The following is a 25,263-nucleotide window of genomic DNA, read 5'->3' as shown; positions in this document are numbered from 1 at the left end:
CTGCTTTTTTAGGACTCACACATTTAGAAGAGTTAGATTTATCAAACAACAGTCTGCAAAACTTTGACTATGGAGTATTAGAAGACTTGTATTTTTTGAAACTCTTGTGGCTCAGAGATAACCCTTGGACATGTGACTACAACATCCACTACCTCTACTACTGGTTAATGCATCACTACAACGTGCACTATAATGGCCTGGAGTGCAAAATGCCCAAAGAATACAAAGGGTGGTTTGTGGGAAAATATGTTCGGAGTTACTACGACGAATGCCCCAAAGACAAATTACCAGCACACCCTGAAACATTTGACCAGGATACAGAAGATGATGAGTGGGAAAAAATACATAAGGATCACACGGCAAAGAAACAAAGTGTAAGAATCACTATTGTGGGATAACTTAGAAATTGTTCTGGTTGCAGCTAATTTTGTATTTGCTAAGCTGGTGTTGGAAAACCGCATGTTTACATTTTGATTAACTGTTTTACCTATTTATGCAGGGTTGCCCAGCTAAAGGAAGGTTCCCTTAATTATTATTATTGTTGTGACAGTATAGTAATCAAGGGAATACTCTCATCCTGCTTGCCTGCCTGTTTGCAGAACAGCTTTTGATGATGATTCCACACTGGTAACCTGCAGGAGTTGGGTCCTAATGATGGCGTTAGAAGGTCATAATGTTCTGTGTAAATGTTTTTACTGCTTTTTGAAAATGAAAAAAAAACCTGGTTCATTTTTACATGCTTTTCGAGAGCTGCTTGTACATACCTAAAGATGATCAAAATGAAGAGATACAAATGCTTAGTAATAATAAAATGTAATTCTCTCCCCTCTGCCCCCCAACTTTTTTTTTCAGTAAGTCAGCTTATGCATTGAATAAATTTCCATTTCCGATTCCTGTGCACTCCAAAATGAGGTCCTGGTAAACCCAAATTCTCAACTACTTTTCACTGATCCTTGCAAAAAACTGTCAAGCTAGACCTGAAGGAGAATTGCCACAGGCAATAAGCCAAGAATCTGAGAATTATATTAGAGACCGCTCAGAAGATGGGACTCTCAGAAGCAGTTGTAGATGATGTGAACATGAGCTCTGAACAGGTATAAACACTAGTAAATGTGGAAACAGCACTGGTTTTTTAAGAGTTCAGACTAGGAAGCTACCTGTTAGTGGGAAGGATCTGAGAGCCCTTCCTGCTAAGCTAATATGTCAAGGAACATGAAACAGGATGAAATTAGGATTCAGGGTCAGGATTTGGGATGAAAAAGAAGCAAACAAAAAAGGAAGTGATATCAGAAGCAACTGAGGGCAGAGGTGGTACCCAAGAGAAGCCCCATGATTTGCGTCACAGGTTAAAATTAGATCACCTGGAGAAACAATCACCAGAAAGAGAGGAAGTGTCTGGAGACTGACCCCATCAGTTTGTATTTTGATAGTACTGTACTATTAGAAAAATAAAATGAAAAGAAATATGTACATATCATTAGAAATACCACTTTTTCCTTTTTATGCAGATTTTCTTTTCACTGAGTTGAATATATTTCCATTTCTTATATCAAGGTATTCATACAAAGCTTAGCAACTGGTCTTATCTGATACTTGTACAAATTTCCAAAGTATAGAACATGGTAAATAACAAATAGTATTGAGCATTTCTTTTTTTTTTTTTGGCTGCACCACGCGGCTTGCAGGATCTTAGTTCCACAACCAGGGATTGAACCCAGGCCACAGCAGTGAAAGCACCAAGTCCTAACCACTGGTCCTCCAGGGAATTCCCTTGAACATTTCTTAAACACCTATTAGAAGCCAGACACTGTGCTAAGAGCTTCACGTATTCTATTTCTGATTCTCACAAGATCCCTCTGAGGTACATAATATTATCTGCCTTTTCTAGATGAGGAATCCAAGGCTTAGAATGTAGGTAACTTGGATAGAGCCACAAAGCTGGCAGGTGGCAGAGCCTGGATTCAGGTCCACCTAAGTCCTTTCTACTGTGCAAGGCTACAGAGCACTCTAAACGTTACCTTTAGTCATGGCTGCCTCACATCAGAACTTCCAGAAACAGACACTAAAAGAATAGTAGGTGCTTTTTCTCCTGAAACACCTATGATGGCGGGCGATAATCTTTGGGTCAAGTCAGTTAATTCTATTAATATGTATGGGAAACCAAGAGAGTGGGAAGCTGGAACAATTGCTGGAGCTGGTGGTTCAGGAAATGACGCTGGATTGTAAGGTTCTAACCGCTATGCGCATTTTATCAATGGTTTGGGTCAGGGTGGAGACTTAGAAATACTGGTTCTCAATGCAGATTCTCACATTGTTCAACATGAGGTATTGAAGGTAGCTGTTAAATTTGAAGTGTTACCAGAGAGATGTAATAAATTCACTTATTGTTGATGAGCACTCAGAGTGGAATATTAAAGAAAACATCCAAGATTTGATGGTGGAGAAAGCCAGGTGGGACCTCAGTGGAAGACAGAGGCACACAGTGGGAATGTAAGGGTTCTGGAAAGAAATAAGGGCATTAAATCTGATTCAGAGAAAGGACTCAAGTTACTCTCTGGTTTAATTTTTGGAGGCTAGCTGGGAATTTTATTGGTTTATTTTTATATTCAGGATCATTCCCAGGGATCTATTTGAAAATAAAGCTCTGGAACACATCATGATAGAAATTGATCCCGACCATCCAAAAGTAAGTCATTTAGAATTGCTAATATCTCCCAGGGCCAAAATTTAAATACATTTTTAAAAGCTTAAAATTTGCTCTCTTTTTGTATCAGAGTTTATATTTTTTCAGGGAAGCATAGTTGATCAGTGATGGAATTAATAATTAGATACCTCCTCTTCTGCTAATTTCTTTTTTTAATTAATTTGTATTGGAATATAGTTGATTTATAATGTTACATTCGTTTCTGCTGTATAGCAAAGTGAATCAGTTATACATATACATATATCCACCCTTTCTGCCAATTTCATACTTGATTGATTAATAACTTGCCTTTGCAACTTCCTTCTGTCCAAGAGGTGATGAAATTCAAGAGATTTTTTTTAAAGTATATTTTATGGTAGTCAAAAATAATACAATCCTGAGATCTGCGTATTTGAACATATATGTTTAAATGTCACTTGAGTTTTTGTCCAAATACCCAAGTGTGGTTTTTTTTCAACTAGTTCTAAGATTCTTTGATTTTTCTGAAGTAAATAAGATTTACTACAAGCTGAGTTCTCCTGAGTCCTAAGCCTGAGTCAGCTCTGACCTAATTCTTGATTATTTGGGAAAGATATTTAACATTAAACAGTTCAGATTATTCATTTACTAACCATCCCCTCCTCTGGAGTTTATGCCCTGGATCAATTAACGTCTGTTTCTGAGAAATCTGAACAAGTCTCCTGCTCTAGCAAATAGAAGCAATTCAGTAATGAGAATCTACTTGCCTAAATTCTGTGAGATGTTGGGGCTTCTTTCTGCAGGAGGTGGAGTGTTGGTGAATGATGTAATATGTATATGATGTAATATGTATCAGTCAACAGTGTAACAAGGGAACTCCCATAAGACCATCAGCCGCCTTTTCAGCAGAAACTCTGCACGCCAGAAGGGAGTGGCATGATATTTTTAATATGATAAAAGGCAAAAGAATAATCTACTCAAGGCTATCATTCAGATTCAAAGAAAAGATCAAGAGTTTTGTAGACAAGCAAAAGCTGAAAGAAACTGGGTTTACAAGAAATGTTAAAGGGACTTCACTAAGTGGAAAAGAAAAGGCCACAACTAGAAATATGAAAATTACAAAAGGAAAAATATCTCATCGGTAAAGGCAAATATACAGTAAAGGTAGCACATCAACCACTTATAAAGCTAGTAGGAAGTTTAAAAGACAAAAGTAGTAAAATCATCTATATCAACAATAAGTAGTTAAGAGATGCACGAAACAAAAGATGTAAACTATGATGTCAAAAACAAACTTGGGGGGAGTAAAAATGCAGGGTTGTTAAAATGTATTCAAACTTAAGAGATTAGGAACTTAAAATAATCAAATATGTATAAAGATTGCTGTATATACACCTCATGGTAACCACAAACCAAAAATTTATAATAGATACACACACACAAAAAGAGAAAAAAATCCAAACAAAACACTAACGATAGTCACCAAATCACAAGGAAAGAGAGCAAAAGAAGAAAAAAGTAACAAATTGGTTTAAGATGGCAGACTAAGCACATGTTTCAGTTTTCCTCTCCTACCCAAATTACAAGAAATAAATGATTTTTAATCTACAATATCCTTGGAAAACAAAAAGGAATGGTCTTGGTGGATCAGAAATTAATAGTTCCTAAAAATCCAAAGGCAGACATGACCAGATTGAATGAGGAACATGCATAAGATGGCTGCTGTAAAAGGCGGAGCAGCATGATATCTTTATGAAGGGTGTGTCCCAGAAATTAAAAGATATAATAATATTAACACCATTCTCATTAAAAATATGAGAAAAGGACTCAAGAACAAGACAAAATGGCTGCATATCCTTGCTACTGAAAAAAAAGAAGTAAAAGATATAATAGAAATGAATGGAAATAAAACTGTTAGTATTTCCAGATGACATGATAGTGTACCTAGAAAACCTAAAAGATTCAACCAACAAACTATTAAAACCAAGAAGATAGTTTAATACGTGATCAGGTAAAATAACATCATATATAAAACTACTGCTTTCTTCAGCACCAGCAATAACCAATTAGAATTATTCCATTTTGTATTTTTTCTTTTTCAATTAAAAAAATATTACAGATAACAGTTGAAACCCCTTGTGAACCTCTTCCCCATTTCATTCAACTCTCTCCACCTCAGAGGTAACCACTATCTTGCATTTGGGGTTTTTGATTCCCATGCATGCTTTTTATATTTTACTGTGTGTGTGTGTATGTATGACTGCCCTTGAATATATAGTATTGAAATTATTTCCAAATATAAAGTATATGGTATTATTTTACACATTGAAACGTTGTATACAAATGGTATTAGATTATGTATATCATTCTGCAACTTGCTTTTGCCCATTAATATCTTTAGACTCATCCCTGTTGATATTTACATGTGTTAATGGCATTCTTTCTCATTATCTGAAGTCAACATGGACGTATACTTTTTGAAATCTATTTTTTCTCTCATTTCCAGAAATACACATGGAAACTTAAAAATGTACCTCAAAGGACATATGCGTTAATGCAATGGGCTGAATGTGTCCCCCCAAAATTCATATGTTGGAATCCTAACCCCCAATATTCATATGTTGGAATCCTAACCCCCAATGTGATGGTATTAGGAGGTGGGACCTTTGGGATGTAATTAAGGTGGAACTCTCATGAATAGGATTAGTGCCCTTACACAAGGTATTCCAGAGAGCTCTCTCTTCTGCGCTCTACCATGTGAGGATACAGGGAGAAGACGGAAGTCCACGACCCAGAACAGGGCCCTCACTAGAGCCCAACCACGTTGGCACCCTGATCTTGGACTTCCAGCCTCTAGAACTATGAGAAATAAGTTTTTATGGTTTATAAGCCACCCAGCCAAAATGGAACTTTATTATAGCAGCCTGAACTAAGACAATTAAATACAGACTTCACAAAACAGCTTGGAAAAAACTGAAAATAACCTCAATGTCCATCAATAGGAAGAAAGTTAAATAAGTTACAGTATAGCCATAGTATGGGAAAATAATTTAGTAGTTCTATATGTACTGACATGAAAAGATTTCCAAGACATAATAGAAAATATAAGACAGTATGATCCCTTTAATGTTAAAAATTAAAATTGTGTATTTTTAATCACAAATACATAAATGTATTTTAGAAAAACAAAGACTGATAATGTTGAGTACCATGGGGTAAGTGAATGGGTTTGAGGGAGGTGAAGGTAGATTTCTGCTTCTACTGTCTATTGTTAGAATTTCTTTAATGAGAAGTTCTTATATTGTACTTTTTTAGTGGATAAACTAATGACATATAGATAGAAAAATGTTAGACAAAAAAAAAAAAAAAGCAGTCAATAAGAATGACCAAAGGACCAACTCCCAGGGCATACAATCCAGCAAGAGCTGACTATATTATAGGACTTTTAAATAGTTTTAGTAGGCATTCTTATGGCCTAAGGCGGTAATTGAAGTTTCCATTTTAAAATACAAGAAAGCAAGACAAACAGTTGTAATGAACATACTTACTGACAGATCTCAAAGTTTTCAATCGGAGAACACAACCACGAAAATTCAAGCAAAGCACATTTAGACGCCACCTTTGCAAAGTAGACACTATGTGTTTATCTGTGATTATATTTTTTACTGCGGAAAAATCAATCTAAAAAGGATAAACAAAAACATTAAGAAATGAGAGAGATCTTTTGCATGTAAAACTTTTAAAATATTTTTAAAGCATCAGAGAACTGAAATTTCTTCATCTCACCACTCAATTTTTTTTTTTGTTTGGGTTTTTTGTGGTCATTCCCAGGCTTAATTACAAATAGATTTTTTTTTTCACGGTCATTCCTAGGTTTAATTAAAAACAGATTCCAAATGTCCAGTCCAGGTTGACAGCTGGGAGGGCAGGGGTCTCACATCCACCCCTCAACAGAGTCAACTGTCTTAGAGTGGCCTGGATGCCCCCCTATAATTCCAGGTGAGCCCCAAGGCTTCCCCCTTCTTCAATGTCAGTGAACCCTCCTGGGTTCATCATTAATGTGTGCCTGCTTTTTTCATGAGCACAAACTATACATTGAGTCCTTGACTATGGGAAAGACAATTTAGAGTGTGTGGTCTATACTGGCCTTTTCATAACTCATAATTTGGAGGGGGTAGTTCTAGAGAAAAGGAAAGATGACCTGAGTGTACCTGGCTGATTATATGTAAAATTGAAGATCACAGAGGTTTATGTGAGCTCCAAATGGCCAGGGCTGGTTGATAAACAATAACAGAGTATTTTTTAAATTGAAGTATAGTTGATAACAATAACATAGTATTAATACTATCTTTCAGCTAAAAGGTTAGGTATATGAACATCCACTTTCTCATTGCCTTCTGAACAAAACTATTCTTTGTGCTAAAATGTTTGTTATAGTTGCGCCACATTTGAGCACTCACAAATAAAGGAAAAAATAACTGCAAATGAAGGACAACGCATAATTGAGGAAAGAGAAATTTGCTGAACATAAAGCAGCTTAACTTCCTATCCTGGCTTTGTTCTTCACTGCCATATGCTCATATTTTCTTCATCTTTACCCAATGAAGTCTTGGCAGAAGTGCTGGCTTTTTCTGCCAGTTTTCTGCAAGATTTGTCCTGATTTTAATATTGTACATGTTCTTTCTCTTCCAGATCATTTGGATTTATTTATTTTTCTTCTTTATTGCTTTTCCAAAGGAAAAGGTAACACCTAATCTGTCACATAAGTAAGAGATTTATTACTTTAAATCAGTGGTTCTTAGTGTGGTCCTGGGACCAGTAGCATCAGCATCACCCAGGAACTTGTTGGAAATGCAAATTCTCAAGCCCCAGCCCAGACCTACTAAGTCAGAAACTCTGGGGGTGGCAACCATCAATCTGTTTTAACAATCCCTTCAGATGATTCTAATGCATTCTAAAGCTTAAGAATCACTGCCTTCAACTAAAAATACATCTAAGACAGGAATACTAAATTTGGTAGCTAAGAGGGGTTAACTAAGACAGAAGCACATTTTCTTATTGCCATTGCTGCATAAGGTGAGAGTAGAGCAGTATAGCCAAGAATGGGATGGTGTTCTGATGAGATGTAAAGATTCTGAGTTGACTTATGGAGCTAGATTCCCTGTACCTTGTCAACTCCTCGTAGTTTCTTTGTCAAAGTTTCTGCAGAATGGCCCCGACCACCTATTCATGGGTCAGTCTGAGCACATGATATCATTTGTCCTCCAATCAATAGCAACTAAGGAGGGGTGGTGAAGCCAGCTATTTACTGGACTTAGGCGACAAGGAAAATGTTACCACTCCAACATTTGTTGATGGCATAAATGATCACAGTTGTTAAGATTAAAGCAATTTTCCAAGAAAAAGAAAAGAAAGGTCATCAGGGATAACACATGCTTATTCTGTTGTTGGCTAAGACCTACCACCCAATGTCTCTTTGGAATGAAAAATATAAGCTTGTTCTAGTTTATGAGAATAGTACAAAAATAGTGCAATGACAAGAACAGTACAGAGGCATGAGCCTAGGAGTCCGCATTAGAAAATTCCTGAGTGTGTGTGTGTACATGTGCATGCAAATACACTAAGAATTACCAAGCAAGCTTTGCTTACATGTTGTATATTTTAGCCCTATTTCATACTCAGTAATTTTTTTTCCTTTACTCCATATTTTGTGCTGCTTCGTTGTATTTTTTGAACCAACAATATTAGCTAATATTTATTGAGTGCTGCCTACATGCCAGGCTCTACTGTAAGCACCTTGCTTGCATTTTCTCAATATATCTCTGGAGCTCCTTGAGTAAGGCAATGTTAAGCCTAACTCAGATATAATGGAGCTTTGTTTCAATCCAAAAATAATATTCAATTTATTTCTACCATTTAAATTAGAATATACTCATATTGAATCTCTTCAAATAACATGTTTTTATCTTGTCCTTCAGGCTTGTGCCTGGACAAAAGAGAAACAAATGCACCTACTTTTTGTGGCCCCATGTTGTGGAGCAGGGAAGAAGGTAGTCCCCATTACAGGTGGCTTTATGGCAGTCTATTCTCCTTTGAGAACTAGAATAAAGACATGGTTTCAGGTCGTGTCTACTTACACCGTTCCACAATGAGCTCATTTGTGTCATCAACAACCAGGAGCGATTAACTTGACCACATATTACCACATCTCTTAAACTGAGGTAGGAGAAAATCTAAACACAAAGAAAAAAATACACAATTTTGAAAAAATATGTGAATTTTGACCTAACTCTTCAATTTACCATTTTGTGTGAGTGTGTGTGTGTGTGTGTGTTAATAATGGTAATGTAATCTGTATATTGTGGTAGCAGGGGTTTATGTGCTTGAATTTTATCTGAAGGTAGGAATTTTATCTAGAGTTCTAGAACTTATCTGATGATGTCTTTGATATAATGTGATCAAATTGATAGTTGCAGAAGGATGGTGAGGAAGATAGGTAGATTTATTTTATTTTCTGAATGAAAGTGGTATTCTGCTAGAAAGTGAATAATTTCCCTAAATAGTAGCTGGTACTACATAGAAGCCATTCAATAATTATTTGCTGAACTGGATTCTTTTTAAAGTTATAGGATTCCTGGGAAAGATCAATAAACCCACTTTGGCTTCTATTTCTAGAAAAATGGTAGACTAGAAAATCTGGAAATCCTCTTGATACAAAACATCAGTAAATGCTAAAACAAACATTTTAAAAAATATTTCCTTTTTAAATTTTTTAAAATTTCAGCTTTATTGAGGTATATTGACATAAAATTGTAAGATATTTAAAGTGTACATCATAGTGAGTTGATTTATGTATACACTGTAAAAGGATTCCCCCATCTAGTTAAATTAAACATATCCAACATCTCACATATTTATCTTTATTTATTTATTTTTATGAGAACATTTCAGTTCTACTCTGTTAGCAAATTTCAATTATACAACACAGTGTTATCAACCATCGTCATTATTTAGTTGACTTTAGATTACTTTTAATCTAAAGTGTATTAGATTATTTATCTCCGTGTATTACTTTAGATTCTCAGACCTTATTTATCTTATAGCTGAAAGTTTATACCCTTTTTCCAAACTCCCTATTTCCCCTACCCCATAACCCCTAATAATCACTTTTCTACTCTCTAAAACAAACATTTGTTTTTAAAAAATAACTGAGTTTTCAAGAAAGTAAGGAAAATACCCAGGGCCCCAGTCTTTGTAAACCCAGACGCACAATAAGATATCCATGCCATAGCTGCTTAGGATGGGAGAACGGTGGAGGTGGTTGCTGCTTTTCATAACAATTAGGTTCAGATTTTACTGGCCATGCAGGGACAGAAAAAGTTACCAGGCTTATACAAAGCTGGAGGTCATAACTGAGTCAGAGAGAGAAAGAGAAGGAGACAGAGAAAGGGAGAGAGAGAAATCCAGGATTATAAAAAAGAGAGATGTAAAAACAAAACAAAAAACTGCTATTGACAAGAGAAAAACTAAAGTACCTAGCCTGGGATGAAAAAAATTTCCCAAAGAATTTGTAACCAAAGACCAGTTATTGTGTGCATTGGAATTTGAATTTTAATTATTTGTGGGATCTAACTTGAATTTATTAACTTTGTAATTGTATTTGATACATTAACATGAAAAGAGTTTCCAACTTGGTAGTAACTATGGGGCATTTGGCAGAAATAAATACCCTCTCTCTAAAGAAGCACACCCTCAAACCTGGCCTTGTAGAATTCCTACAGATTAAGCCACAACAAAATGAGCTCTCAATAAAAATTACAAAACACAGGAAGGAAAAAAAGTCCAACAAGAGTCAACAACAGAAAAACAATAACTTCATAAATAAAATTGTCAGTAATCATGAAAACATTAAGGTGATGAAGACAAAAAAATTCTTGAGAAAAGCTATTGTTGAAAGAGGACTGGGCAGATTTATAAAGAAACCAAATAAAATTAATGGCAATTAAAAACATAATGATTGAAACTAAAAACTCAACAGATGAGTTAAATAGCAGAAGAAACCCAGCTAATACAAGAAATAGCAAACTGGATTATGTATAATGAAATTACACAGGATAAAGCACAGAGAGATAAAGAGATGGAAAATATAAAGGAGGTTAAGAGACACATTATATAACATAAAAAGGTCCAATATTCTATATATCTTTATAGAATTTCCAGAAGGAAGGAACAGAGCAAATGGAATCAAAGCAAAACTCAAAAATATTACAGGCAAAAATGCTTTAGAACTGATGAAAAGCAACAATTCTCAGATTTAAGAAGCACAAGAAATCCCAAACAGGATAATCAAGATACCATGGGTTTGTAGTGAAATTGCAAAAGGCCATAAGCAAAGGAAAACCTTAAATGCAACCGGAGACAGATTACCTACAAAAGAATGTCACTTAGCAGTCACAGAAAGCATAGTCAGCAGAAAATACTTACCAATCTCAGACACCACATGCAAGTAAATTACAACTCAAGGATGAGTATTAAGTAAAGACACTCTACGACAAAGACTGAGGGAGTTTGCCTCCAATAGACCCATCACAAAACAACTTCTAAAGGACATTGAGGGCTTCCCTGGTGGCGCAGTGGTTGAGAATCTGCCTGCCAATGCAGGGGACACGGGTTCGAGCCCTGGACTGGGAAGATCCCACATGCTGCGGAGCAACTGGGCCCGTGAGCCACAATTACTGAGCCTGCGCGTCTGGAGCCTGTGCCCCGCAACGGGAGGGGCCGCGATGGTGAGAGGCCCGCGCACCGCGATGAAGAGTGGCCCCCGCTTGCCACAACTAGAGAAAGCCCTCGCACAGAAACGAAGACCCAACACAGCCAAAAATAAATAAATAAACAAAGTAAACAATGCCTTAAAAAAAAAAAAAAAATTATTTAAAGGACATTGAAATCAGAGGAAAGGAGTGAGATGAAATAATAATGATGGGCAAAGAAATTTAATAAGCATAAGGGTAAACCCAGCAACCTTATAAAAATATACAAGGATGATGACACATGGGAGTACAAAAAACAAGGGACAAAACCACTAGAATATATTCATATTCTAAGACTGGAGAAAGTAATCAGAGTTAAAATGTTCTAAATTCCATTAATTAGTCAGGAAGAAAGTATAGCTATTAGTTTACTTTAGGCTTTATTAAGGTAAATGCACATGTCAAAAATATTTAAGAGAAGCCATCGAAATAGTGGAAATAGAATGGGTATCTTCTAACACATGAAAATGGGGACAAGGGGGTAGCTTTTAAAATTCAGTAAATAAAGGCAGGAAAGGACAAAACAGAAGCACATAAAAGAGAATAAATAGTATAAAATAAGATGAGAAAAATGAATCTAAGTATATCTAGTAATAATAAATTTAACAAAATTCACTGCTTGGAAGACAAAGATTATCCCTAATAATGCTTTTGCTTTAAAGTTTTCCCCTCTCATATCAATATAGCTATCAAATTTCCTTTCAGTTGTGTTCATCTTGTTCAGTATTGTATTTTAGGTGGATTTTTAAAATTTATTTGATAAAGAGGGTCACTACATTATAATTAAAGAAAACAATTCAAATAATTTACTAAAGATATATAACAATTCTAAATGAAAGTATTCAGTAGTATAGCTGCAAAGATGCAAGGAGAAATTGACAAATCCACAATCATGATGAAAGATTATATCAAAACTCTCAATTGTTGATAAATCAGTGTGAGGAAATAAAAATCCTTCCTGGATTCCTCAGTGCTCCTGTAAAAAGCTCTAGCCTCTGGAGACAGAAATCTATATGATAAAAAGGTAATGTTTTGTCTTCACTTCCTCTATAAACATTTTACTTTCCACATACTATGGAGATTAGATCTGTAGCTATCTGTCTAGTTAATTTCTCTGATCTAAAAGGATAATAAAACTTCTCTTGTCTCCCCAAGAAGGTCAAATGTGTATAATCTGGCCTAGTTCCCTAGGTCAAGCTCCCGAGATGTCAGGAAGATCCCTAATAATTTACATTCAAGGAGATATGTGTCCCAGGACCTGGAAGACATCTGTAGATCATAAAAGCTAGAGACACTGGTGCTTATCTGGCCCTTGGAGAGATGTATTTACAAGCAGTCCTACCTCCCTCTTTTACTTATAAGGACCCTTGTGATTACATTGGATCCACCTAGATAAACAAGGAAAATCTCACCATCTCAAGATCTTTAACTTGAGTCTGCAAAGACTCTTGCCATGTATTCACAGGTTCTGAGGATTGGGGGGCGGGGGGTGGGCGGGTAGCAGGGGGGACTGTTATTCTGCCTATCAAACTATGTAAGGAAATGATAAACACTAAATTTAAGAGAGCAGTTACTTTTTTTTTAAAGATCTTTATTGAAGTATAATTGCTTTACAATATTGTGTTCGTTTCTGCTGTATCACAAAGTGAGTCAGCTATACATATACATATATCCCCATATCTCCTCCCTCTTGAGTCTTCCTCCCATCCCCCCATCCCACCCCTCTAGGTGGTCACAAAGCACCGAGCTGATCTCCCTGTGCTATGCGGCTGCTTCCCACTAGCTATCTATTTTACATTTGGTAGTGTATATATGCCCATGCCACTCTCTCACTTCATCCCAGCTTAGCCTTCCCCCTCCCTGTGTCCTCAAGTCCATTCTCTACATCTCTGTCTTTATTCCTGTCCTGCCCCTATGTTCTCCAGAACCTTTTTTTTTTTTTTTTTTAGATTCCATATATATGTGTTAGCATGCAGTATTTGTTTTTCTCTTTCTGACTTACTCTGTATGACAGACTCTAGGTCCATCCACCTCACTACAAATAACTCAATTTCATTTCTTTTTATGGCTGAGTAATATTCCATCGTATATATGTGCCACATCTTCTTTATCCATTCGTCTGTCGATGGACACTAAGGTTGCTTCCATGTCCTGGCTATTGTAAAGAGAGCTGCAATGAACATTGTGGTGCATGACTCTTTTTGAATTATGGTCTTCTCAGGGTATATGCCCAGGAGTGGGATTGCTGGGTCATATGGTAGTTCTATATTTAGCTTTTTAAGGAACCTCCATACTGTTCTCCATAGTGGCTGTATCAATTTACATTCCCACTAACAGTGCAAGAGAGTTCCCTTTTCTCCACACCCTCTCCAGCATTTATTGTTTGTAGATATTTTGATGATGGCCATTCTGACCATTGTGAGGTGATACCACATTGTAGTTTTGATTTGCATTTCTCTAATGATTAGTGATGTTGAGTATCCTTTCATGTGTTTGTTGGCAATCTGTATATCTTCTTTGGAGAAATGTCTATTTAGGTCTTCTGCCCATTTTTGGATTGGGTTGTTTGTTTTTTTGATATGGAGCTGCATGAGCTGCTGCTGCTTGTATATTTTGGAGATTAATCCTTTGTCAGTTGCTTCGTTTGCAAGTATTTTCTCCCATTCTGAGGGTTGTCTTTTGGTCTTGTTTATGGTTTCCTTTGCTGTGCAAAAGCTTTTAAGTTTCATTAGGTCCCATTTGTTTATTTTTGTTTTTATTTTCATTGCTCTAGGAGGTGGGTCAGGAAGGATCTTGGTGTGATTTATGTCATAGAGTGTTCTGCCTATGTTTTCCTCTAAGAGTTTTATAGTGTCTGGCCTTACATTTAGGTCTTTAATCCATTTTGAGTTTATTTTTGTGTATGGTGTTTAAGAGAGCAGTTACTTCTAAGGGAGGGGGAAAAATGCAGTTAGAGAGGCTTTAATTGTATTTGTTAAGTTTTATTTCTTAAACTGAGTAGTGATTACACAGGTGTTCATTATATTATATTTCTTTGCATGCCTAAAATATTTTATTTTAAAAACCTCACTTTTGAATAAAGTACCTAGGAATAAATTTAACTAAAGAGGTGGAAGACTAGTACCTTGAAATTTCTTTCTTTACTGAAAGAAATTAAAGAAGACCTAAATAAATGGAAAAATATCCCAAGTTAATAGATTGGAAGACATAACAACAATAACAATAAAAGAAATTTAATCAGACTTTGAAATCTGCCTATGAATAAACACCAAAAACAAACAAACAAACCCACAGGCTCAAAGAGTTTACAGGACTATTCTATCAAATATCCAAGGAATAGGTAATACTAACACGAATAATATTAAGATGTCAATACTACCCAAAGTGATCTACAAATTCAGTATAATCCCTATCAAAATGCCAGTGGTCCTTTTTTTTTTCCAGAAACACAGAAAAGCCAATCCTCAAATTCATATGGAATTGCAAGGGGCCTCAAGTAGCTAAAACAATTTTGAAAAAGAAAATCAAATTTAAAGGAGACACACTTCCCAATTTTGAAACTTATTACAAAGCTATAGTAATCAAAACTGCATGGTACTGGCATAAGGATAGGTAAATAGACTGTTGTAGTAGAATTAAGAGTATAAAAATAAACCAATACATCTATGGTCAATTGATTTTTGCAAGGATGCCAAGAACATTCAATGTGGCAGGAACAGTCTCTTCAACAAACAGTGCTGGGACAACTGGATATCAAAATGCAGAAGAATAAATTTTGGACCTCCTACCTCACATCATACACAAGATTTACTCAAAATGGATCAATAACCTAAATGTAAGGCTAAAAATCTGTAAAACTCTTAGAAGGGAACATAGGGGTAAATCTCCATGACCTTGGGCTTGGCAATGGACTCTTAGATATGACAACAAAATCATGAGCAATAAAGGAAAAAATAAGTTAAGATTCATCAAAGTTTAAAACTTCTGTGCATCAGATGACTTTATCAGAAAGTAAAAACTCTACCTTTTGTCTGTATGTGCTGCAAAGGGAAAAATGTGCCACAAATTAAGTCAGTCATTGAAATGGCCTAGAAGTACTGGAAAGGTATTATGGTCAATCAGATGGCCTGAAAAGTGTACCTGTACAGTTTTGCACATATACTATACTTGAGGAAGTATTATAATAGACAGGGTTTATGCCCAGGGGTAAAGACAACCTAGAAAAGAGAAGTAGCAGCACAGAAAAGCAGTAAAAGTGTAGGGCCAAATTTCTGAGACTGTAAGCAATGTGAGAACAAGTGACTTGTGTAAGAGTTGGGTAAGAACAACTTGGAGTAAGAGGGGGCCAGAAAGCAAAGCCCTAAGGGTAGCAAACTGTAATAGAACTAATGAAGACATAAAGTCACTGAAGAGAGCACCTCTGAGTCTCCTCAACACACAAGGAAATGGACACGCCACTGCTCAGGATGGATTGAGCCTTTATTTCAGAGTCACTGCTACTCCTTGGAAGGTTACTGTCTTAGTTTCCCAAGGCTGCTGTAACAAATTATCACAAACTGTGTGGCTTAAAACAACAGAAAAGGGTACAAGTCTGAAATCACAGTGTTGGCAGGGCCATGCTCCCTCTGAAGGCTCTAGAGGTGGCTCCCTCCTTGCCTCTTTCTAGCTTCTGCTGTTTGCTGGCATTCCCTGGCATTCCTTGGCTTGTAGCTACATCACTCCAATCTTTTTCACATGGCTTTCTTCCCTCCTGTGTGTTTCTGTGTATCTAAATCTCCCTCTCCTTTCTTGTATGAAGAAACCAGTCATTAGATTTAAGACCCGGCCTAATCCAGTGTGGTGTTATCTTAGCTAATTACATCTATTTTCAAACAAGGTCACATTCTAAGGCTCTGGTTGGACATGAAATTTGGAGCGATACTACTCATTTCAATTACCTAACTTCCCTGAGTCCATTTCCGCATCTGCAAAATGAGGGTCTTTGATGAGATAATCTCCCAAAGCCTCTTCCATACTGAAAATTTTATGATTACTGTTGTGATTCATGGCCAGATAGTTAAAACTAGACTTCTAATTGTATTGCCATTGTGTGATCTTTAATGTTAAGTTTAAAAGGTTTATTTTTCCCATATCATGTAATTAAATTACTTTTGAATGAGAATTCTAACAGAATATTATTTATAACCAAAAGAAAGTCCATTTCTAACTGGATTGTACCCATCATCCAGGTGCAAAAATGGAGACAGACTTTTATATGAAAGGCATTCCTGCATTCTTGTCTACCTAGCAGAAAAGCAAGGGGCTAATAGAAAAAGACCATATAATGCCATTTCCAATATGTGGTATTAATTTATTCACTAGTTCATTTAACACTTATTGTTAAGCACCTGCTCTATGACAATCATACCTCACTAATTCTATAGAATATTACCCAGAAATATTTAAGAGGCAGGTTTTCCACATCTTAGTGTGGAATAAATTTTTGTAAAGAATTTAAGTGCAATTACCATAAACTTACACTTTCTCCTAGGGAGTCATGCCATTGTTGTGCAATATATATTGAGAGTTCTAAAACATTCATATGCGTTTACACTTGGAAAAACGGAAAATAACTCCACAAGGAACAGGGTCTGTTGCCAACATGGAAACCTGGGAAGAACATCAGGGCAGGTGAGTGTGGATTTCTAATTCAATTCCATAGAAAATTACTGTGTGGTTATTCTATGCAAGGGATTCTAACAACAACAGCAAAAAAACTGACAAGATGTGACAGAGAATAAAAGGCGAAGTTTTAAGAAAACTTAATACCATGAAACTATATATAAGTATCAAGTATGAGGCTATTCAGTCTTCCTATTTAATATGCATCAGTCAGTACCCAGTATGTGCCAGGTGGAGTTGGGATCTTTAGGAGAGGAATGAACATCTAGTGGTCGTGAAAACATAGTGAGGTGAGCTAGAGAAATGAAAGCCCATATCACAAGGGAATTGGAGGGATGTAACAAAGAAGACAAAATAAGAGAGAGGAACCTTGCACCCCTAGTAGGGGAAGAACAAAAGAAAAAGAATTCACAAGTTCAAGGAAGCCTGCTCTGCCCCTAAGCAGTCAAAACAGGTGCTGGTGGTATATGATCCCAGCTAAGGAATATGGCAGCAGCTGGAAGAAGAGTCTACCTAGAGTCTGAGACCTTTCACACTTAATGCCCCCTCCTCACTCCTCCTGACTCACGTGGTAATGAATGACACTTGCAAGAGACCAGGAATGGTTCCTGGGATGAGGAGACTATGAAATGCTGACAGTAAGCTGAAGCACCAGGTGTACAACAGATATTTTCATTTTGACCTCAAATGATAGAACTAGCATCCCTGGGTGGAAATCAACAGTTGACAGATTTCAGCTTTACGTAAGGAAAGTCCTCTAGGCTAGTCCCTTCTAGCACAAAGACTCTATGATTTTAGGATTTTGTAATTCTCTGCTTTCCCAAGCAAGCAAGTTCCAAAAGAAAAGAATGTATATTGGTCATGGTGAGAATTAAATATATTCTCTAACCCTCTGTGGTGTTCGATTGGTATTGGAACACATATCAGCACATATGTTCCACATAAGAGCAGGGAGAAGGATCAAGGAAGAGCTAAAATGAAGTGGGCTGACTAGGAAGGATGTCTGCTTACTGACTATGATAGAACATTGAGTGTGTTACCAAGGAGATACTGTTGGAAGAGATGAACTTTAAGTTCCTCCTAGACAAAGATTCTGTTATTCTAAGATTTTGTAATTCCTTGCTTTCCAAGACAAGCCAGCTCTTAAAAAAAAAAGAACTTCATGAGAATTAAATCTATTCTCTAGTAACACCAGCACTCCCTACTTATTTGTTAGATTGCCTGGATAGTAATGCATTTCATGTGGGAGTTCTTGCTGTAAGCACAGTGGAAACCAAACAAAAATAAGTCCAGACACTATTGGCACTGGAGGGGAAAAATGTTACAGTATAAATCTTCTAAATCAGACATGATTTATGCATCACAGAATTATGCAACAGTGTGCACCATCAAATAACTGTAGCAATGCCTCCTGAGCAACTGTATAGCACTCGGTTTACAAAATGCTGTAACGTGCATGCTGGCCAAGTCATTCTGCAAGGCCTATATATTCAAGTTGCTTGGTAAAGCTGAAGAGGGATTCCCTTCAGGTCAAGATATCTGTATTTCTTGAGGTTTATACAAGAGAAAAAGTAGAAATGAGAAAAACATGCCTGTGAAAGGCTGATTTCCACTAAGCTAAGTCAGGTACCACTCACTGGTACCTCTATCCAATGACTGAGTAGGTGAGTCTGTTAGTGAGCTCTAAACCAAGAGACCATACCTCAAAGCTGGAGAAATGGAAAAGATCCTTTCTCTTGATGGAAATAAGATATAATAAAAATTAAAGGTTCAGTTTTGGTCCATTACACATAATGTGCCAAAGTCTATATCACAACCTTCAGGTAGGCCTGGTCCTCTGCCCGAGAATAAAAGAACGATGGAGGGATGTGAAAACCCAAACCCTTCCTCTTTCTAAACCTATTAGGTGGGACTAACACAGTAGGCCTCTGAGTGGAATGTGAGTAATAGCCGCTCCCAGAGGAGGGTGTCCACTTAGGAGGGCTACCCAGTGCGGATGTTTGAGCTTCAGTGGGGGAGGCGGGCATCCAAGTGAGGCAGGGGTGAGGGGTGAGGGCATGGTATCAGAGGTCGGGCACCAACAGCATGAGGAAGCTGCCCTGGCACAGGGCTTAGAGCCCAAGTGCACAGGAAGGTGATCTAGTCAAGCAATGGGGACCCCAGGAGAGATAAGGCAGGTGGTCACCCTGGGGGGGTTGGGGGGGAGATGGAGCTTAGTGGTGTGAGAAGCACATCGATTCTTGAGATGGGGGACTGGCCTGTGTGGAATGTCAGAACCAGACGAGTGTAAGGAGGGTGGTACTTGCACAGGAAAGGAGGCCGTGACGGTAGGAGATTGGTACCTATGGGGAAGAGGTGGATAGATCAACTTAAAAGGCTAGGAAATTGGGAGCCAGGTTTCTCCCTCTAGGAGAAGGTAGTTATGAGTGTGGAAAGGAAGAAAACTAGAATGAACCCTGTGGTGTTACACTGGAATTGGGTATTGGTGGGAAATCATGGTTTTCGATTATACACAACTAGATAAATAGGGGAGGCTAGAAGCAGGAGAATCATCCCCTGAAGCTCATGCAGAGTGGACTCTTGAAGCAAATCAAGGTTCTGTTAACAAGAAAGAGGGGAGGGATTGACTATTCAGCAGCAAACATCTTGCCAGTCCACCACCCAACAGATCATCAAAGTAGGGAGCAAACACCTTTAGCTTCAGGACGCTTTCACCACCTCTTTGATTTCCTGGGTCTTACTCACTAACCTATAGTATTTCTAGGTTATTGCTAGACCAGGGGTCAGCAAACATTTTCTAAAAAGGGCCAAAGAGTAAATATTTTGACTTTGTGGGCCAAGAGGAAATGTCCTCAACTCACTGAACAACAAATCACCAAAAGATGAATGGTCTTTTTTATTTAACATCTGAAAATGTAAAAACTATTTTTAGTTAGAAACTCATACAAAAATAGGTGGTGGTGGGCAGGTTTGTCCCATAGGCCACAGTTTGCCACCCTTGCTGTAGACCATCCCCATCCTCAGCACTCCCAAGATGGGCCCAGCTTGGTGGGTCTTCTGGGACTTAACCTAAAAGAGCTATGGCATCTGCAAGATCCCTTGGGGCAAGCCAAATTCTTAACCCTGTTTGTTTCTTGTCACCTCTGTCCTGAGGGCAACCTGTGTCCTGGTTAATCAGAACAAATAGAGCCAAATTTAGGGACAAGAAATGAAAAATCCCCAAAGATCTTTTTTGGCAACACTGCTTTGCCTCAAAAGGGCCAGTTTTCACAATTCCCAGAGATTAAAAATAGAGTTCTGTTAGAATGTGAATATATTTAAACATTCACTAGTAATCGAGGTCATCATTAGGCAGCTTAGGCATAAGTGCTTTTAAATGTCAGAATAAACCTCTTGGGTCCATTCCACCATTGACTGTCTACCAGTGGGATTGTTTAGTATTGGTTTAGTATTGGTAGGCTCATTCGCAAACATTATAGCTCACATCAGCTTTATCTCCATTATACAAATCAGGAAACTGAAGGTCAAAGAGATTAAATTACATGCTGTAGGTTACACAATGTCTCAGTCAGCTCAGGCTACTATAACAAAATACCATAGACTGAGTGGCTTGAACAACAGACATTTATTTCTCACAGTTCTGGAGGCTGGGAAGTCCAGTATCAAAGCACTGGCAGATTTGGTTCTTGGTAAGGGCTTTTTTCCTGGCTTGTAGACAACTGCCTTCTTGTTGTGTCCTCACATGGTAAAGAAAGGAAGCTCTGGTGTCTCTTCCTCTTCTTCTAAGGGCAGCAATCCCATTATGGGGCATCTACCCTCATGACCTCTTCTAAACCTAATTATCTCCCCAAGATCCTACTTCCTAACCATCTCATTGGGAGTTAATACTTCAACGTATGAATTTGGTAGGGGCACAAACATTCAGTCCATAACACACAGTTATCCAGAGCTCAGATTCATACTTTGATTTTCTAAATTTAGGATTCATTTCCCTACACAATTTCCACTGAAACTTTACCCCATTCTAGAATGATATATTGTTCTCACCTGACTGCCACCTGCCTAGAATAGAATGAGTCATAAAACACCTTTCAGCATAAATTTTAATCCTCACCATATAACCTCTATTTTGAATATTTTTCCAAAGCCTCATAATTATTGGACATTTTCCAATCATAAACTACTTGACAGTATGAAAAGACTTTCATCATTTTTCTGACAAATTCTCCTAAGAGATATTTGTGTCAAAATTCTGCAAACACCCATTTACTTGAAGAAAAAATTTGTTTGAAAGTAAACCTCAATTGTTTAATGAAGTCATTCTCCTCATCCAAAATCAAAATGGAACTTTTACCAGTACAAGGTCAAGAGTTTTCTGTTCCCTGTTTAAACTAACCATTCCTTTTTGCACAACATCTAATGTCAAAAAATATAACAACACTTTCCCTTCCAAACAGAGGAAAATTTAACCATATCCCATTAGAAATAGAACTCCCAAGAGTAGAACACTTAACAATTAATCTGCTTCCATGGCTAAATTGCATGTTCTATTTAAACTTAATCTTTAAAAAATTTAAATATTATTTCAATTCCTGGACCATTCGTAGCAACTATCTTGTTCTGCTTACCCAAAGTAGGACATTCTAGAGAAGCTATTTGTGTTTTTAATGCAGTATTTCTGATGTATAAAATGGTAGATATTCTAAAAACTGTGAGCTTCTTCTCATGTATATAGAATCTTAAGGAAAAATAATAAATTAATGTGAGTTTTTCACTCTGTATCTTTCTTCTATTTCTCCCTAACTTAAACTTATTCTCAAAGGAGATATATGCTCTCTAGGAGACAGTATCCTAAAAAACATTCTACTATGATTCCCAAATGCCATTAAAAGTCAAAATATTGTTTTGAATATAATAAGTTCCATATGGGTCTGAACTATGGTTTGGTGGTTATAGCCTGACATTCAAGAGTTAGATCCCAGGGACATATAGACCAATATTTCCACAAGTGTTACTTAAAATATTAAAAAATATTTGGTAGGAAAAAATAATTATGTGACCAAATAAGTTTGGGAAATTCAGATCAAAGCAAAGTAAAATATTATGAAACATTTAAGCATCTAGAGGAAGAAAGAAATTAATAATAAGCACATATCCATTAATCAGATTTAACAAATATTACCCTTTTAGAAACTAAAGTCAAGAACTTTTTCTTTAGGACCTTCTTTTAGCTCCAGAAAGACAGTGACATTAACCATTTACTGTGAACCTCATTTTTGTTTTTTTAATGTAAATTCTCTATCCTCACAGCTTCCAAGATGCCACATTATCCTGGTTTTTCCCTGACTCTCCACCCTGGTTCTCTGCTCTCTCCATTTTTCTATTAGTCTAGGGAAACAATAGGATATATACATATGCATGCACACACACACACACACACAATAAGGAATTGGCTCCCACAATTATGGAAGCTGAGAAGTCGAAGCTCTGCAGTTGGCAAGCTGGCTATTCGGCCTTCAATGGCTTGTATGACACCCACTCACACTGGGGAGAGCCATCTGCTTTACTCAGTGAGCTAATTCAAATGTTAATCTCATCCAAAAACATCCTTACAGACACACCCAGAAATAATGATTAGCCAAATATCTGGGCACCCCATGGCCCATTCAAGTTGACACATAAAATTAACCATAACAGTCCCCAGTTGGCTTCCCTGCCTTTTCTTAAATCATGGGTATTTCCCAAGGCTCACCCTTAGGCACCAGCAAATTTTTAAAAATTCTCTCCCGCAAAGAGTTTGTTCATTCTTACGGCTTATATGATATTTTATTTATGACAACTACCTAATCAAAATTTTAATGCTACACTTTCAATAAGAACGGAAAGAAGCTTGTGTGAAGGTGGAAAGGGCATTTACATTTATTGTGCACTTCCTCTGTGCTAGGCATTTCATTTTAATTCTTAGAAGACCCCTGTTATGTGTCCATTGTTATCCTAGTCCAAAGATAGAGGGACCTAACTCTACACCATTTTCCAGTTCTACCTGGATTAGGCTTGCTACATAACGTACAGGATGCCCAATTAAATTTGAATTTACATAAACAACTAATAAATTTTTAGTATAAGTATGTGCCACATATTGTACAGGACAAAGTTATACTACAAAGGAAAAGAAAACTTTACCTGAAATTTAAATTTAATTGGGCATCCTGTATTTTTACTTGCTAACTCTGGCAACCCTCACCTGAATTGGGGTCCTCCATTGCTTGTTCTGGTCCCTTAGCTCTGTATACAGACCCTCCGTGTCTGCCTGACCACCTGTCCCTCATCACCTGCCTGTCGCCATGGGCACCACATGTTGACAGCTGCCATACCCCGATCCCTGTGTTCTACACACCTGCAGGGCTCTCACCAGATGGGAATTCATCCATGCTCACTACCTGGCCTGGCTGTGGCTGTTTGGCCAAATCCTCTGAAGACCATTCTCTACCACAGTCAGCTATGGAACAGTCTTCCCCTCACTCCACCCAGAACTAGCACCACCCTGGTGGTCGTGATCCTGGTTAAGTGTCCCACCAGCATATAAACCACGCCCACTTTCCATACAATACAAGGTCTTGTGGGAAGGGGGAAAATAGGGATAGAAAACTGATTTTAAAAACACAAAAAAGCAAAGCCAGAGAGGCATCTTACAGCTCAGGGCAGCAGAATGAGCCCCAGAAAGGAAGAGTAGACAGGATTTTTGTAAAGCATTTTTTCACCATTGATAAGACTGTAAGCATCATGTTTATCAAAGCAGTGAATTCCACAGGCTGTACGACATAGCTAAGGCACTGAATATTGGAACTAGAACCAAAATCAACAAGATGAAATTGAACAGGAATAACAGGAACTGCTGTGTTTAGGTTGAGAATAGCAGTGACATAAGGTAAAACTGCTGGCCAGCAGTTCAGATAAAAAAGACCTCAGCAGTTTTGTTCAACACAAGTTCAAGCACAGGCATTATGATGTAGTAGAGGAAAAAACAAGACTTAGATTCAAACATACCCTACCTCAATTCCTGATTTCACCACTTAGGGAAAGAATGGGAGCTTATGGCAGACATCTGTGCTGCATTCCCATGCCAACCCTCCTAAGAGGTGACAGGCCCCCTAATGGGAGCCCTCTGAAGGCCACAGCAACTGACCTCTAAAAAGCCTGCCTTGAGTGCCGTGGTAAAAATCCCTGTGCCCAAGCTTGGTTCAGAAACTGTGGAGCCTCCTGCCTTCAAGGGACTGAATCAACTTAGGAAGCACAGGTGTGGTGGCCAGCACTGGACTTGGTGGGCTCCAGTCCAGTGCTCTTCTCGGGTACTTGGGTTCTAAGAGACCTCTAAGACTCTTGCACAAACAAGGAGCAGGGGCCAAGGGGGATTAGGATTACATTTCATGATTGAGATTGACTTTACTGGCTGCCAAATGGGTGGGGACATGTAGCAGACTGACCTGACATAGGGGAATAAATAAATATGACATTTATTTTCATCCAAATATTAGGGAGTATAATTCACACTCTACAAAGTTTAAAGGACTTGTTCAGTCAGACAGACTCAGACCAATCCCAACCATACCACTGCGATTTAACCTACTTTCCAAGCATCATTTCGTTTATTTGCAAAAAAGAAAATATAATGCCAAATTCACAAAGCTTTTAGGAGAATTACATGAGATAACTTGTGGTAAAAACCGTAACATAGTTCTTAGTGTGGTATGGTTGCATTTTATACAAATATGAATTCTGTGGATTTAAAATAGTGCAATAAAAAATATGAGACCCATTATATGGCAAAATTTGAAAAAAATGTGAATCCCATTTTATATTTTTATTCTTATGTGGAAAAACATCTTGAATGGGTATCGTTTGCTAATCACTAATTGGATGTGGAGAATAAAAATAAAAGGGGAAGTTTAGGATGACCCTCACAGTTAAGATTTGGGTGACAAGTGATGATACTGTTTACCAAGAAAGGCCAGGAATATGGAGGGGTGGGGAGAAGTCCCCCAAGGGCAGTAGGGAGGTGATGTCTTTAAGTTGGACAAGCTAGGGGTAGATTCTGTGGAACATTCAGGTAGAGGTACTCAGCAGGTATTG

The 25,263-nt window shown here is 37.5% G+C and overlaps 2 protein-coding genes across 8 annotated transcripts in view; one reads left to right on the top strand and one right to left on the bottom strand.

The window, feature by feature from the left end:
• FBXL13 (F-box and leucine rich repeat protein 13) overlaps positions 1-25,263 on the bottom strand; it is a 192,116-nt gene that overhangs the window by 117,680 nt on the left and 49,173 nt on the right. Inside the window, exons 8-9 of the mRNA XM_082399421.1 lie at positions 8,800-8,895; positions 6,211-6,343 (exon numbers count right to left, since the gene is read on the bottom strand). Coding sequence (XP_082255547.1) covers positions 6,211-6,343; positions 8,800-8,895 — 229 coding nt within the window. The remainder of the gene's footprint in view (positions 1-6,210; positions 6,344-8,799; positions 8,896-25,263) is intronic.
• LRRC17 (leucine rich repeat containing 17) overlaps positions 1-25,263 on the top strand; it is a 170,871-nt gene that overhangs the window by 101,209 nt on the left and 44,399 nt on the right. For 3 of the 7 annotated variants that reach the window (XM_082399399.1, XM_082399397.1, XM_082399398.1), the window contains exon 4: positions 1-843. The exons of 1 other annotated variant lie outside the window; for it this stretch is intronic. In XM_082399399.1, coding sequence (XP_082255525.1) covers positions 1-398 — 398 coding nt within the window. In that variant the 3' untranslated portion in view covers positions 399-843. 3 more of the 7 variants (XM_082399401.1, XM_082399400.1, XM_082399402.1) reach the window with 2 other exon arrangements.

The sequence above is a fragment of the Balaenoptera borealis genome (genome assembly GCF_965194805.1).
Source record: "Balaenoptera borealis genome assembly, chromosome: 7".
NCBI classification, from domain to species: domain Eukaryota; kingdom Metazoa; phylum Chordata; class Mammalia; order Artiodactyla; family Balaenopteridae; genus Balaenoptera; species Balaenoptera borealis.
The sequence above is the reverse complement of the archived record's forward strand: the minus strand, read 5'-3'. Positions and strand labels throughout refer to the sequence as shown.